Source organism: Athene cunicularia, assembly GCF_003259725.1.
Source record: "Athene cunicularia isolate RWA chromosome 3 unlocalized genomic scaffold, athCun1 chr3_part1, whole genome shotgun sequence".
Taxonomy (NCBI): Eukaryota; Metazoa; Chordata; class Aves; order Strigiformes; family Strigidae; genus Athene; species Athene cunicularia.
Window position 1 is genome coordinate 94,555,500 of NW_020799097.1, and position 15,628 is coordinate 94,571,127.

The following is a 15,628-nucleotide window of genomic DNA, read 5'->3' on the forward strand; positions in this document are numbered from 1 at the left end:
AGGCAAAATGGTGTTGTGAGCCGAGATTGCGTTAGGTCATGAGATATCTGAATTCATTAAATTCAGATATCTTGAAGGCAAGGAAATCATTGTGTGGTAATGAATCCCCACATTTATTATACTTAAAGATTAATTTTTTGATAGGTATCTCTTAAAACTTTTTAACAGTCTTTTACTAAGGTCCAATCTTTATAACCTCATTTGTTACCTGCTGCAGTAAGCAACATTTCAGGGTGCTGTCTTTTTCTGCAGACATACTTCGTGAGTTCAACCCATCCCTGATAGGATATTCCATTGGCACTGGAAAAGAAACTACAGATAATGCTGCACTCAACCAAGCCGTTGCAGGAGATCTTTCAGAGTAAGAGGAAAACTTTTAATAGAAAGTTGATTTTTCTTTAAAACTCAGTTCTAGCTAAAAATGGCCCAAACCCTGGACTTTGTCAGGAGTGCAATAAGGCTGATAAGCAAACAGAAATATATTTCTTTAGCCCATCTCTAGGATGAAGGTCAAGAAATGTGATGGGGACTTTGCAGTGTTTCTAACCTGGGTCAAATAAATTTCGAAACAAAAGCGATGCTTTCTCTAGTATTTTCAACCAAGAAGCCCAAAGCGCTTTACAACCACTTCTCAGAAAGCTTCGCATCCCTATTGTGAGGCAGAGAAAGAATATCCCCATTTTATAGGAGGTATATACAAACCCTCCTGTCAGCAAGACCAAGAGTTAGTGTAGAGAAACTGAGAGAAAATTGTGTATTGCTTATGGTCAGTCTGTGGCAGAGCTGGGAATTAACTAGAGACCACTATGCCCAGTCTTCAGTAAAATTCATATCCTATCTTTTTTTCTTGGTAACACTTCTTATAGACATGCCTCAGTGGCTTGAGGTCATGTAATAACAGATACAAGCACAGATGCTTCAGTGATATGTGTATCAGTAGTATCTGTCTGATGTCAGGAAGGAGAAAAGTCCATTTATTTTGTGGTAGCACACTGTACTTTCTCTATAGCATGTAAAAGGAGAACTATGCAGCACTTGCAAAGTGTCAAATGCCTGTTGGATGCTAATTGTTTTCTCATTTTTGCCATTACTGTCTCAAAATATAGCCTTTTTTGGATATCATACCTTTCGTTCAATGAAAATTGGGCTTTCCTAGGTTTATTTAGCCATTATGTGAGGGATGTCCATTCATCAGCTTTCCTCTTTGCCTTGCTGTCTGTGCAGGATTCCTTTTTTATTTATATTATTTTACTTTTATGATTTTATTTTTAGGGATGTTCCTGCACAGGTTAGAAGACTAGTGGACCGCATGAAGAATGATACCGTGAGTTTAACATGTCATTAATATCTTAAGAATGAAGTTACCTGACATCATTAGTTTCTAACAGACCAACAGCAGATGCCAACAGTGGGTGTCGAACACTAAAGCTTATGGGTACAGCAGTGCACAGCCTAATATTCCCCAGTGCAGAGTCTGAGTCAGTACAAAATAATCTATAGCTTTATCCTAAATTAATTTTTACCAGCATGTGATAGTTACTGTGAAACCCAGATAATTTTTATCTTCTTATCATTTTTACCACGAATGGCTGGTAGATTCAGTGCCATTGCTTCCCTTCCCAACCTACGTCACCCTGTAAGATAACAGAACTTTTTCTCTGCTAGGATTTTGCTGTGGTACTGTTAACTGTCTTGTAAGCACATGGTTTTTGCAGCAGTAATGATACATGCTAGGATGAAAAGCTTGCTCACAACAAGTGGCAAATCATGTGGACTGAACATGTGAAGTGAGGAAAGTCCTTGTTTTCTTTAAAAACAGTTTATTCCCTTCTTTCATTTAGTCATCAGCTGATATTTGCCTTACACATTTGTTGTTAAGAATTATTTGATTAATGGTCTGTAAAAGACATTAGGCTGAGGATTGCTTGCATATTTTTAACCTCAACTACTGCTTTGAATGTTTGCTATTTGTAATTTGACAAATGTGCTATGTAATCAGTGCCCTAAGTTACATGATATTATTTTGGCTTTCCAATTGTGCATTTGGAAAGTGGCCAAACAACCTTCAAGATAACTATGTGTGTGTGTCTAGTATAAATACTCTGGTGAATACATATTGGCAAAAATATTTGCAGTACCTTCCTTTTTGGTTCACTTTCTCGTAAACAAGATTTCACTCTGATGGCTGTATATGAAATGAGATTAAAAGGGATAGCAACTAACAATGAAGCGGTTGGATGGTTTTCATTCAAAACATTCGAGGCTCCTAAGTACTACTCTGTCGTATTTATTGGCTTGGAAACGTAACACAACAGAAATGAATACAAAAACCTGTTATCCAATTAATAAACTTTCTAACTAGAAAGAACGTTCATATTAGAGGTCATATATCTTTGATTTAAGAGCTCCTTTTTTTTTTTTTTTTTTTTTTTTCTCTTGTTTTAAAACACACTTCAGTGCAGGAAGAAAATTTTCCCATCTTTTAAGTACATTTTGAGACCAAACTACTGACCAATGTGTTTACTAGCTGTGATATGTTGCCTTCTGCCTTTGAAGATACATGTTTTTAAACCACTGGATGCTGATGTACTATTGCTGCTTTTCTTAGTGGTATTTTGCACTGAAGTTGAAGCATTAAGATATTGAGTACAACATCCTCTACATGGTACTAAGCATAACTGAACCTTTCCTCAAAGCTAAGAAGGTGTATGTTTACAGTAGCATAATTACGTTGCATTAGCTATACCTTTGCAAAATCCTTCCATAGCAAAAAGTGCCATCATTTTTTACCAGTATTGCTAGATAGAGTTAATATTGCTCCTCTATTCTTTGCAGTTTGTCTCACAGCAAGAGTAAAATATATTGCCCTCCAGGGTTTTCCAGCAGGATAGCTGCATTATTTATGGCACAGGAAAATATATACCATCATTTTTGCAATAAAGGTATATTCCTAGAACTGTAGGAGTCGTCACTCAATGTGTACACAAGATATTACTAAGAAAAGCATATTACTAAGAAAAATGGATTCTGAGCAATAGTTTTCTGAAGCAAATAATTTTGCATGGTGCTACAGATATTGTAAACCTTACTTAGATCATAGTAGTTTCTACATCTTCAGTCATGACTACAAATTAAATTTTGTTGTTGATGCTTAGAGAACTATAGCCCGGTAACATGAGAAATGTTAAATTTGTGCTTAGTGTGTTGTCTGCTGCTACTCTCACCTTTCTTTTTTTCTTTTTTTTTTTAATTTAAATTACTAACTTTCATTCCAACTCCTTGTATGTGCAGAGAATAAATTTGCAGACTGACTGGAAGCTCATAACACTTTTCATAGGAGGAAATGACCTATGCAAATTCTGCAACAATCCAGTAAGTCCCCTGATGCCTGCAGCATGAACTGGGCTAGCCTGGGCCTAGGGTGTCTCTGCACTGCAGTGAATGAGAGGGCAGAACTCAGGGGGTGAAACCAAAATAAGGTAGGGCTTATTTGTGCAGCTCTGGAATGTAACTGTACTGAGACCTTCAGGTTGTTCAACTTGATGTTATGATAAATGAAGTTACAACTTTAGAACACCTGTAAATTACATAATGGTGGCTATGTTGTTTTGCAGATAACTGACTTTCTGTATCTAGTCACTTTATCACCTGTAGATAAAAGGTCAAGGGGTTTTGCTCTTCTCTGCCTTGTGCACAGTCACAATGCTAAGTCTTAACTCAGTGCTATGGAAATGGTTCTACCCACAGCTCATCCTGATGCAATTATATGTAATACAGTATATTTTATATATGTATATAATTATATATATACATACTGTATATAGCCTTTGGTATGTGTGAGTATAGAGGAGGTGAAAGGCTGGGGCAGATTTTTCACTTAGTGATGAGTCTTACTTACAGGCAGCAGAGCACATACTTTTCCTTTTGCATGGTTAGTTTCAGCTTGGGAAAAACAGCAAAGCAACACAGCAAGATGGTTATAAAACAAGGAGCACAATAACCATTCCTACGTTCTGCTTCTGACCCAGACACAAAATGGCAGCCACAGGACTGTGGGTGGTAAGGAGATAATGCATCTGCATCCAAAGATCACAGTGGTACTTCCTTTATGTTGCACAGCTACAAATAGTGCCAACCGCAATGCTCTTAGTGAGCTGTGACTTAGGAAATAAATAACGTAACTGTCTATCTCTGTAGAGTAGGCCAGTGGGGCCTACAACTTTTGCTTGAAATTAAAGAGAATTAAGGCTGAAAAGACAGGTGTTTCTCATAGGGCAGTTTATTTGACTGTTGAATAGTTCCACAAGTGAAGAAGTAAAAGCCGGATTACTTGAGACAATTAAAGGGTTTAAACCACTCAAATGGAACAGGGAAATTTTGCTGCTGAGAGGCAAGTATATAAAGTGATTCCATTCTCAAGTAAGTGCCTAACCTTTGCAAGTTATTATTTGTGGTAGACAAGGATCATGAGAGAGGCATGTTGGTAATATTCCGTACAGCAGAAACAAACTTACTTTTACACAAACTTTATCTCTCCCAAGCAAGCCTGGGGATGGAGGAGGATGTAATGTCTCATGAGGCCCCCTGAATTTGCTCTCTCACTGGTATCCAGTGGCTGCTGGATCTTTTCTTGTGAGACAGTCACTGTTGTACCTGCTTGAGTAAACTGATTATAAAATTAAATCCTCTTGCTTCAACAGGTACAATATTCTCCTGAAAACTACACCTACAATCTGCAAATAGCCTTGGACATACTTCACAGAGAGGTAAAACAAATTTTTCTAGTATGTGGGAGTGGGGATCGTGTTCTGTTTGTAAAGCAGTCACTGATTATTGATTGAGAATTTCCATCTGCGGAGCACTGCTGTATGATGCTTGTTTGCAGGAAAATCTTTGTGACAGGCAGAAAGGGCTGGAGAAGTATTTTATCGGAGGAATAAGGATGTGCTCAGTTCTAGCTGATGTGCTGTGGACAAATGACATCAAAAAGTATCATTAACAGATTTGAACAAACTTATGGTATAATGGCTAGAAAATTATTTGCTTGTTCATTATACTGCAAGTAAGTATATTTTTGTGGTCTTTGAGAGAGATTCTGATATTCTAGGTGAGGATGATGAGAGTACTTGAAGAGTTAGCAGGTGTCTGAGCCATACTGAGACCAGTATCAACTTGTTTTGGACCTTTTTGAAGTAATCATTTTCAAGTGACCAGCCATCAGCATTTAAAATAGAACTAAGCAGCTCAGGCAGGGGCTGTAATTTAGTATTGCATGTGTGGGGGATTAATTATTGAGAAAGTACTTTGAACACCTCTGTTATAAATAATGCAAGCTGTGCGAATCAGCAGGCTGCTACCTGAGGTCTGCTGTGGCTGTGTAGGGGCAAAGATGGCACTCTGCTCAGTTGTTGGCTATGGGTTTGCTTATTCTCTTGGCAGGTTCCACGGGCGTTTGTGAACCTAGTGACAGTGCTTTCCATAGCAAGCCTCCGGGAGCTGCATGCATCAGAAAACAATACCTGCCCAAAGCTGCTTATGAGGTTTGAAGATGATTTGTGTTACAGCTCTCGCTGTTGCTCACAGAAAGCAGCAAGGTCTTTTTGGGAAACTTTTTTTCTTAAAGGGAAAATGTTCTAGTATTTGAGACCACCAAACACCTTTGTGTGTGCAGATGTACCTACATGTTGATTTCAACACAGCATTTAGAAATACCTGTCTATCTGTCACAGTCTCTGTATGTAAGCCCTGCTGTTACTGATTTTTGTGAAGGTGCCATTTTAATGATTCATCACTTCTGCTGCAAGGGAGTTCAAGCCAGAGCAGACAGAGCTCAGCTGTACACTCTGGGCAAAGACAGAGAAGAGATTATGACACAGGTTTTTCTTAGCTGATCACTATAAACTAGCTTTATTTACAGATTTGCTTTTCTACGGTCTTAAAATTCTTGCTCTTTCTTCTGTAGCTTCCGATCTCTGGAGTCTCATTGCTGATTATTAGTTTTATTGTTAATTAGTCTCTCAAGTAGATGTCTGGGGTGCTTAATTGCACTACCCGTTGCCCGGTGGCTCAGCAATCCTTCCAGGTCAGCGTGAATCTGCCACTGAGGTGGCAGATTTGTGCCTCAGTGAGCTTCTGGTGACTCAGGTAGGGTCCAACGTGTCCCCCAAGACTTGCTCCTGGCAGGACTTGCTTGGTTTCAGAAAAGCAAATTTCTACTTTTCTGGACAGACAGGCAGAATAACCTTGTCCTGTGAATGTCAGCAGCTATCAAAGGTGGTTTTGCAGGAGGAACATAGATGCAATGCATTTGCTCTGATTTAAGGGCTCTCTGGCTGCTGTCAGTGGAAAATTACCTTTAAAACTCAAGAGTGCTGGTGCTTCCAATAACCGGTTGTGTTTTTTCTTTTTAACAAAGGTTACTGGCTAGAGCACACGTGTATCTCAAGACCCTAATCATTGGACAAGGATAGTTAGTGGAGCCTTTAAGATTAGATTATCTTAAGATACTTGTAACCTTTCCCCATCATTTCAGGTGCCATGCTGAATTTAACATTTGCCTGTCTGGCAGAAAGCCAAGTTTACAGGGTACTAAGTAGACATTGTGTGTGATAATAAATACCATGCTACTGAATGAAGAAGGACCTGAAGGAAGCTTTTCATTTTGAAAGCTTATCTGTAGCAAGTAACCTAAAATGAGAATGTCTCCACTAATTTTGCCTGCTTATGTTGCTGAAACACTTTTTAAAACACAATTTAGGTTTCTTTTGCTTTTCATAGAGATGTACCGTAGAAGTAAAATCTTGTTTTGTAAGTTGCTCTCCATTAAGACAAGTATGGAGGTGATGGGGATCTGTGTCAGCTTTATACATATCGACTGCATCTCTATAGGAGGTTATTTCTCTAAAGAGCGCTCTCGGGAATGCTTTACCGTGATCATATGACAGGATTTTTAAAAGGAGTTGTTTTTCTTACTTGGATTTGTCAAGTAATAGTGAGGCATGCCCAGGAAGAGGGAGCATCAGAAGAAAAAATTCTTGTGCTAGAAGGATCAAAATTTCAGGGAGGGATAAAGGCGGCCAATATAAGTTCACAGAAACTTAAAATGGCTCAGGTTGGTATGGCTCTCTAAAGGTGGAGATTCCATCATCAGTCTTGGTGTCTCTTTTGGTGCTCTACCATCCTCCATGTGAAACATCCTACAATTTTTGACTTGGTTGATTAGAATGAATTTGTTGGAACTCTGTCTTGAAAGATGCTTGCATAGTTCTGCTGAAGCAAACCACATTGTGCAGGTGTACTTATGAATGGGTTTTGGTGGGTTGGCCCCAGGTGGCAGCCAAGCACCCACACAGCCACTTGTTCACCCCACCCCAGCACCATGGGAGAGAAAACAAGAGGAATGTGAACAAGAAAATGCATGGATCAAAATAAAGACAGGGAAATCACTTACCAAGTACTGTTGCAGGCAAAGCCAACTTGACTTGGGGAAGTTAACTGAATTTATTGTCCATTAGCATAACTATTTAATTACTGATTCAGGTATTGGAAAACTAACAATCAAAAAACTTAAACAGTTAGAACACCCTATCCTCCCTCATTCCCAGGCTCAAATTCACTCCAAGCACCTCTCCCTCCCTCCTTGTTACTGCCACAGGGTACCCTTAGTCACTTCAGTGAGTCATGGGTGATGCAGGAGTTGGGGTCTCAATGTAGTGGTATGTCTCTGCCACTCCTTCATTCTTACTCTTGTCCTGTGCTCTGGCATGAGTCATTCAGACGTGTCTGCTCTGGCATGGGCTCATCCACCGGCTGTGGTCTCTTCAGGGGAGTGCCTGCTCTGCCATGGAACACCTCCTCCTTATTCCCACTGTTCTCTCCTCTTCTCCCTCTCTGGTGTTTTCTGCCCTTTCTTAAACAGGTTTTCACAGAGGTACCACCATCTTGGCTGACAGGCTCAGCTGTGCCCTGTGGTTGGTCTGTTGAAGCTGGCTAGAGCCATCTGTGGCCAGCACAGGCAGTCCTGGACTCTCCTCTCAGAGGTCATGCCTGCTGCCAAAACCTTGCTGTGGGCAGCCAGTGTGGTTTTTGCTTGCAGGGAGCCTTTTCCTCACTTTATGTTCATGAATTTATCCCTAATAAGCGTGTTTCTGCTCAAGAATCAGGACTGTGCAGAAACTCAGAGGTGAGAGCTAATGGTCCTATTGAGCAGGCTTTCAGATAAATCCCCCTTGGAGAAGCTTTTAACCCTACAGCTTGTCAGCTTGGGAGCAAGGGGGAACAAAGAGGAGCAGATCTCAGTGCCATGTTGTCCTCCCACAGGATCCTGTGCCCTTGTGTCATAAACCCTGAGGACAATTCCAGTGAGTTTAAGAAATTGGTCTACTTTAACAGAAGGTATCAGGTGAGGCATGTGGCATTTGTTACAGATTGAATGACATCTTCCTGTTGATCAAGGGACCACAGAGGGGTTACTGTTTGGTGGTGGGGGGGACAGTTTTCACTCATTTTAACGTGATTTAAAAAAAAAAAAAAAAAAAGGGGGAGATGGGAGTAGGCTCAAGATCTTTATCACTCTGATTCACTAAAACAACAAAACAGATGAGAAGAAAAGTTCTTAAAGAGCAAAGTAGAGTATGTAAAGAGAGCCAGCAGTTTTTTGATCTCTTATCTTGCTGGAGATTAGATTAAGTCAAAGAACATGATAACTCAGGAACAAACTTCTGGCATGGGATGTCAGCCAACCCAAAAATGCTTCGGTGGTTCTGGAAGAACATCTTTTTGACAGAAAATCTAATTACTGAGCAGGTTGCCTGCCCATGTCAGTCAGGCAGCCATCCCCAGGCTGCCTCTCTGCAAAGAAGCCTGGGATGCATGTCTCAAGACAGCTGCGTTGGCTGCCTGGTGTGAGATGGAAACCATGGCCACGCCTGGGTTTCTGCACTAGTGAGTGGGAACCCCTGAGTGAGATGTAAATGGACAGAGGGACTGGAGCTGAAAGTAAAAGAAGGAACATCTTTCTTTGACTTTTTAGGAGAGAACCCGACAGTTAGTGGAGAGTGGAAGGTATGACACTACAGATGATTTCACAGTGGTTATACAGCCATTTCTAATGAATGTGAACATGCCAAAAACACAGGTAAAAACAACCAAAAAACAGTCCCTACATTAAATCCTAGTGCAATTCCACAAAATTATCTTGGCTATAAATGTGACCAGAAGTTTTCTGCCTTAATTATTATATTCATTTGTGATAACATGCAAAATTGCAGAAAATGCTTATGGGATAACTTGGAGGCAATGGGCAACAGGAATACAGACCCTGAAGACACAACCTGGGGCCCTGAGTTCACTCCACTGCAATCAGAAAACCATGCAGTAGATATTTAGTTCATAGTCTTTACCAGAGAGCACATGCCCTTTATCTCCCATACATCACAAAGTCCCTTCAAGTACTTTGTTAAAGGACTTTCAGTATGAAAACCCACATACTTCAAAAGACTGTAGTGAATCTCTGGGAAAATAAGGAATGCAGTCAGTATCTATGCCCAGGTATTCTGTACCCATAGTGATCTGTATTCCCTATTACTTTGGAAATGCTATATTAAAAAGGTTTAAAAGGCATCTTAGTTTTGAGTTACTAGTGTTCTCTGGCCTAGTTTAATTCTTTTAGCCTCGGAGGCCTTTGCAGGCACTTCAGTTTGAAGTCAGCTGGGATATTTTGCTGGAAGAGAGAGAATAATGCACAGCTTGTTGCATATTAGTACCTGTCTTGTTCTCTAGGAGGGGTTGCCAGACAGTTCATATTTTGCCCCAGACTGTTTCCACTTCAGCCAGAAGGCTCATTCCCAGGCTGCACGTGCTTTGTGGAACAACATGGTAAGATTGTTAAAGGTTGTATTAGTCAGTCCTTGTCCTCTCCATCCGGCCCTTGGCTGCAAAAAAAAAACCCCGGGGAGCTACTAGGTAGCTAGCCCTATCTCTTCTGAACTCTTAACTGTGTTTACAAAGGAAAAGAGTGATCGTGTGAACAAAGGTCACCTGAACTGCAAAAGCAGTCATATCAAACCAGTAAATCTCAGGATATGTTAAGGCTGGGGGTGTTGGGACTTCTCTCAGCGAGAGGATGCCTGCTTGTCACATTGATCATCAGGCCACGTTCATGATGTATGGGAATTAGGCTCTTCAGCATGCAAAGAAGCAGTGCATGGAGGCAGCCACAAGCATGGGTGCAGGGCATTGCAGTAGACTTGCTGTGCTGCAGAGGAGGCTTTGAGCGGCTGGTACCACAGTGTTATCCATTACTCTCTGATGCTCATTCACATTTCTTCTATGCATCCCCCTTTTTCCTACAGCTGGAACCCTTAGGGGAGAAGACAGATGATCAGCAAATAGAAGATGAGATTGTTCTCAAATGTCCAAGTGAAGTAAGTTATAAGGGTGTCTGTGTTCATGTGGAGGTACTAGGAGTGGCTGGGAGTCTACGTGAGCCTTTACCAAGTGGCTAGAGTGCTGTCACCATGAGGGGGATCAGACTCTTCCCCACATAGTTTGTACCACTGCACCACAGTTAGCAGTATGAACACTCCCCCATGAGATGGAATCACAGAATCGTCTAGGTTGGAAAAGACCTTGAAGATCATTCAGTCCAACCATTTACCTAACATTGACAGTTCCTGACTACACCAGATCCCTCAGTGCTATGTCTACCCTACTCTTAAACACCTCCAGAGATGGGGACTCCACCACCTCCCTGGGCAGCCCATTCCAACGCCTAACAACCTGTTCTGTAAAGAAATGCTTCCTAATATCTAGCCTAAAACTTCCCTGGCACAACTTGAGGCCGTTACCTCTTGTCCTGTCGCTTATTACTTGATTAAAGAGGCTCATCCCCAGCTCTCTGCACCCTCCTTTCAGGTAGCTGTAGAGGGCAATGAGGTCTCCCCTCAGCCTCCTCTTCTCCAGACTAAACAATCCCAGTTAAGGGGTGGAGGGCAAGCTTGTCCTAGAAGTAAGCTTCCTCGAAAGTCACATGTCACACATGATTGGCCAAAACATGAGGGAAGTGTGTTTAGCCTACTTAGTCAAGATCAGCAAGTATCTACACTGAATGATAGAGTGTCAGTGGGGGAAGCAGAGCAATGATTGCGCCAGTCAGCATAGCTCTGCAGAGGTCACTGGGACCACCTTGAAGTGGGACCACAAGCTTGTTAATTGCACACAGCAGGGTCCTGAGTGTCTTCTGTATATTCTGGCTGTGTAAAAATGTTGCCCCAGATTACCCTGTTATTGTATGGATTTTAAAAATGTCATTTCTTTCTTGTGATGTTTCTTTTTTAATTCTGGGTATTCCTTTTTCCATCAAGCTGTTAATCATCTACAGATATCTGAGAATTGAAGATTGGGGAATGGAAATCTCCATGTATTCTGATGCTTTGTATTGACTTGGATTGCCTTGTTTTGTAGGCTGAACCATTCCTGAGGACATATAAGAACAGTAATTACACATACCCTAACCAAACTCTAGTAAGTGTCAACCTCACCAACCTGCTCTTACTCTGCTGCCTCCATCCTATATGGTAATCAGATGAGTCATGCTGTGTACCACAGGTGAAACCAGTCTTTGGCCAAAGGGGTTTGGGAGACTGAGTGCATGGCCTCAGCCATGGAAAGCAGGAAAGCACTCCCTGAATTAAGCAAAAATGCATCCAGAGACACCTGTAAGAACACATGCTTAGATGGCATGGTTATCACTACAGGATGCTACTCTAATCTATGCAATATTGACAATGACTATTGAATTGAGCAACCAAGATCTGTCTGCTTAATTACATGCTAAACAGTCTCTGGTTTATCCACACGGCCTCTACTAGGAACATTCTAGTTACTACTGACTGTATTTGCTAGCCAAACACTATTCAGCTTTCTTATTCTATCTAGAGTTATGGAAGCCAGCTGCTATGCGAGGACAGGTCTCCATCCTCCCCTCCTGCAACTTCAGGTAGTCTTGCCCGTTTTATGTTAAGAGACTGTATTGCCTTCAACTGTCCTTCAAGATGAGCATTTATTTTTGCTAAAATGTCTGCTGGACTCTGAAAAGTACTGCTCAGAAAAGATGTCATGTTTTCCAGCAGCTGCTTAATAGATAAAATGCCATGCTGACACGCAAGGTAACATTCTAAGTAGCTGCACTTAACTCACTACCAGTGGAGAACTTCAAAGTATCTTGTGATAAAATTCAAATTTGTGTGCTGACATAGCCTATAATTGATACCACCTAAATCTTGGGGAAGGAAGCTGGAAATCCAGCTTCATGCATATTAGTCTAGGACATAGCAGTATTCAGTTTTTCAAATAAATTCCTATTGTCATCTTAATCCTTCTCTGCCTTCTTACAGCTTTAATATGTTGTTCCTGCTTTGTCTAATACCACATAGTTGTACCTTCATCTCATTACTGGATATTGTTTGCAACTTACTGTTACTTGCTCCTTGCTATTCTGTCTTTTCAGTAGCAATGTTAACCACTGAGATGCCGAATAATGTACATATGCTACTGCTACAACCACATGAGATGAGCAGGAGAGAGCTCCTGTTTTATCACCTGGGTAGTGCAAAACCAGTATGTCTGAGCATCAGAATGCGCATTGGCATGTTTCATGTATACAGTGGTGAAAAAGAATAGCTATTTCCTAAACTGCATTTCTTTTTTTTTTTTTTTTCAGTGCATTCCCTAAAGCCAGCTGATGTGAAAATTATAGCAGCCCTTGGGGATTCTTTGACGGTAAGGAGATAGTGTTTTTACTGTTCTCTTGGTAAAACTACAAACATGTGCCTTCTCCTGTGGAGGGGAAATAGCTGTTGTACCTAGAAGCAAAGATCCATTCATTCACAGATGATAATAGGTCTAGCAACTAGAACAAGAAAGAAGGTGTCAGTTCTCCAGCACTCTGTTCCCCCCACACATATATTCACATGATTTTGAACTCAGGCGAAAACACAGGCAAATCCTTTAAAGAGATACTAAAATAGTTTGCTGAATTGGAGACAGAAGAGATCAGATGCTGTTGAAACTAATGGGACGTAGCACAAGCCCTAGGTTACTGTGGGTTTTTTCAAAGTTTTTCTGAATAGGAGCAAACTGGTGAGCCTGTTCTTTTTCCTCAGTTCTTTCAGGAACAGAGTGTGACTAAGGGATGTTGGATAATAGCATTTTATTCATTTCAGCATTAATGAGATAAGGATGTACAGGGGTGAGAGCCCTCTGACTTTCTCCATTTCAAAAGATATTCAGTCTTTTTATTGTGCCCATTTTAACTGATAGCTAATTTCTTTATCAAGAAGTAGTGCTTGCTGACGATGATTATCCTTGGTAGCCTAGAAGGAATATGTCTCAAGATCCAGACATCCTATATTCTTATTATGTCTTTTTGCCTTATGTTTTCATACTGGTCAGACTGAAGTTCTCTAGCCAGCTCAAAGGAAACACTGGTCAGAAAGACGTAATTGGAACATAGGTTTCTCTGAATCTGATTCTTAACAACAAAGTAATTGTGTGTACAAATCATGAAGCCTTTACAACTCCCTGGCAGGCATGTTGCTAAAACTCCTACATACAGAAGGCTACTGAAATAGAAGCATTTGAATGCAAACTTGCAATGTTGACAAATGAAAGTACATGGCTGTGGTTGCCATATTGTAATATCTAGGACCCTGCAGGTGTTTCTGCTTCTAAATAGAGTCTGTAGGAACTGAGAATAAAATCTGCTTTCATAGAAAGTGCAGTGATGCACTGCTGTCTCAGAGCTGCATTTGGCCTGTGCATAGTTATTCTGAACACGAGTTTTCTATTAATTCAGTAAAGTTTATACATAGAAGAAAATGCAGTATTATGGTTTAATCTGAGGTAGCAGCAAATAGTCTGCCTGGTCTTGTGCTGTACTGAAGTACTACTCTGTACCCAAATTTAGCATGAAACTATAGTATCACAGCTGGCAGGCGCTCTGCTTCTGAATTCTGCTGGTGGTTTAGGAGGGATGTAGTAGCTTGTCTCTTTCTTCAGGGTAAGTGTAGAGAGTGCTTTCCTCCTTGTTGTAGTACTACTGTAAGTCTATTTAGCAGAATATTTTTCAAATCAGTGTAAAGGTATTATGGTGCTTATTTCTGAGGTATATTTGTTTTCTCTGTTGAGTTCATATAGTATTTATTATCATTAGCCAGAAAGCTTTATGTGTTTGTTCAAGACATACTCATCATTCTTGAGTAATGCAACTGTAAATGAGTTATGCAGCTCATCTAGACCCATGAGAAGAAAGCCTTTGTTCCATAACTCCATCATATATTTTGTGCGTCATAATATGATGCTTGTAAATAATTACAAAAGGTATTGATGCATTCTTCAGGAGGAAGGTTGGGGAAGAGCCAGATGCCTTATAAAGCTTTTGAAGAGATGCATTCAAAAGTAAATAAAATGACTATGCATGAATGACTATTGTATTAGTAATTGTACTTTAATTTCATTTGATTAATGAAAAATAATGTCCAGGCTGGTACAGGAATTGCATCAGATAATCTCCTGGATTTGGACACTGAATACCGGGGACTGTCTTGGAGGTAAGCCTTCAGCCAAGGTGATGAGGAGGTGTGTATTCTCTCCTGTAAAGAATATTATTCTCTTCCATATGTTTCGGAGCTTTCAGCTGTCAGAAAGTTGGGGAAAAAAAAGTTACTTCTTGGGCTAGAAGTTCTTTTGAAGATGTATCAGATCCAGGATTTCTCATAAGGGTGACTTCACAGAAAATGTTTTCAGCAATGGATTTTAAGCTAGCCTTTTGCCTTTTCATATTCTTTCATCTTTGGCTGCTTGTGACAATTTGTATTTTTATAGTGGGATGGCAAGTCAGAAATCTACAAAACCAGAGAAAAATCACTGGAACAAACAAGTCAGAACTGGTTGGTTTTGGGACTTCCTCTCAAAGTTTCTGAACTTCTTGTAGCACCATGGAAAACTGTTTAACCACACAGCTTTTACCACATGCAGCACACAGTCACAAAAGTCTATAATTTTTTGGTGTGATGATGTAACTCAGTTGACATTGACTGAAGTAGTTCTGTGCTGTCCTAATGTCCCTCCATAAGCTGGAGTGTGGCCTCAGTGTGTCCCACCAACTGAAAAGCTGGAGAGTAGGTACCCCTGTGCAGGAAACAAGAGAAGAGAATGAGGAGCTGTTGCTACAGCTCTCTTGTCACCCAGGGGCTGGCTGTTTGGTGCTGCCCTAGACTGGTTTAACAAGGCTGGAACTGGCCTCGAAGACAGCCTTCTTATCTGCAGTACTTTAGAGCTTGATCATTTGAGTATGTAGCTGTCTCAGGCATTTTTCTGCCGTTTCATAATGATTGACTATACCACTGTATAGCTGCAAGATCACTAAATCAGTCTGAAAAACATCTTTACCACTGAAACCTCAGCCATTCTCCCCAATAGCATTTCCAATTCTATACTCTCCATGTAATCTGATAGATTGATAATTGCCAAATTAATCACCCTTTTCTTTTTCTCATGATGTGTGGTAAGTTTTTGCTTTGCTTAGTGTCCAGCTAAGAGATGAGTGACTGGGATTTCTCTTTCTCAT

General features: G+C 40.6%; 1 protein-coding gene across 1 annotated transcript in view; it reads left to right on the forward strand.

The window, feature by feature from the left end:
* Window positions 1-15,628, forward strand: part of PLB1 (phospholipase B1) — a 93,403-nt gene that overhangs the window by 29,209 nt on the left and 48,566 nt on the right. Inside the window, exons 20-32 of the mRNA XM_026844615.1 lie at window positions 253-361; window positions 1,273-1,324; window positions 3,292-3,372; window positions 4,701-4,766; window positions 5,440-5,540; window positions 8,320-8,401; window positions 9,032-9,136; window positions 9,781-9,876; window positions 10,353-10,424; window positions 11,464-11,523; window positions 11,938-11,998; window positions 12,722-12,780; window positions 14,542-14,609. Coding sequence (XP_026700416.1) covers window positions 253-361; window positions 1,273-1,324; window positions 3,292-3,372; window positions 4,701-4,766; window positions 5,440-5,540; window positions 8,320-8,401; window positions 9,032-9,136; window positions 9,781-9,876; window positions 10,353-10,424; window positions 11,464-11,523; window positions 11,938-11,998; window positions 12,722-12,780; window positions 14,542-14,609 — 1,012 coding nt within the window. The remainder of the gene's footprint in view (window positions 1-252; window positions 362-1,272; window positions 1,325-3,291; window positions 3,373-4,700; window positions 4,767-5,439; window positions 5,541-8,319; window positions 8,402-9,031; window positions 9,137-9,780; window positions 9,877-10,352; window positions 10,425-11,463; window positions 11,524-11,937; window positions 11,999-12,721; window positions 12,781-14,541; window positions 14,610-15,628) is intronic.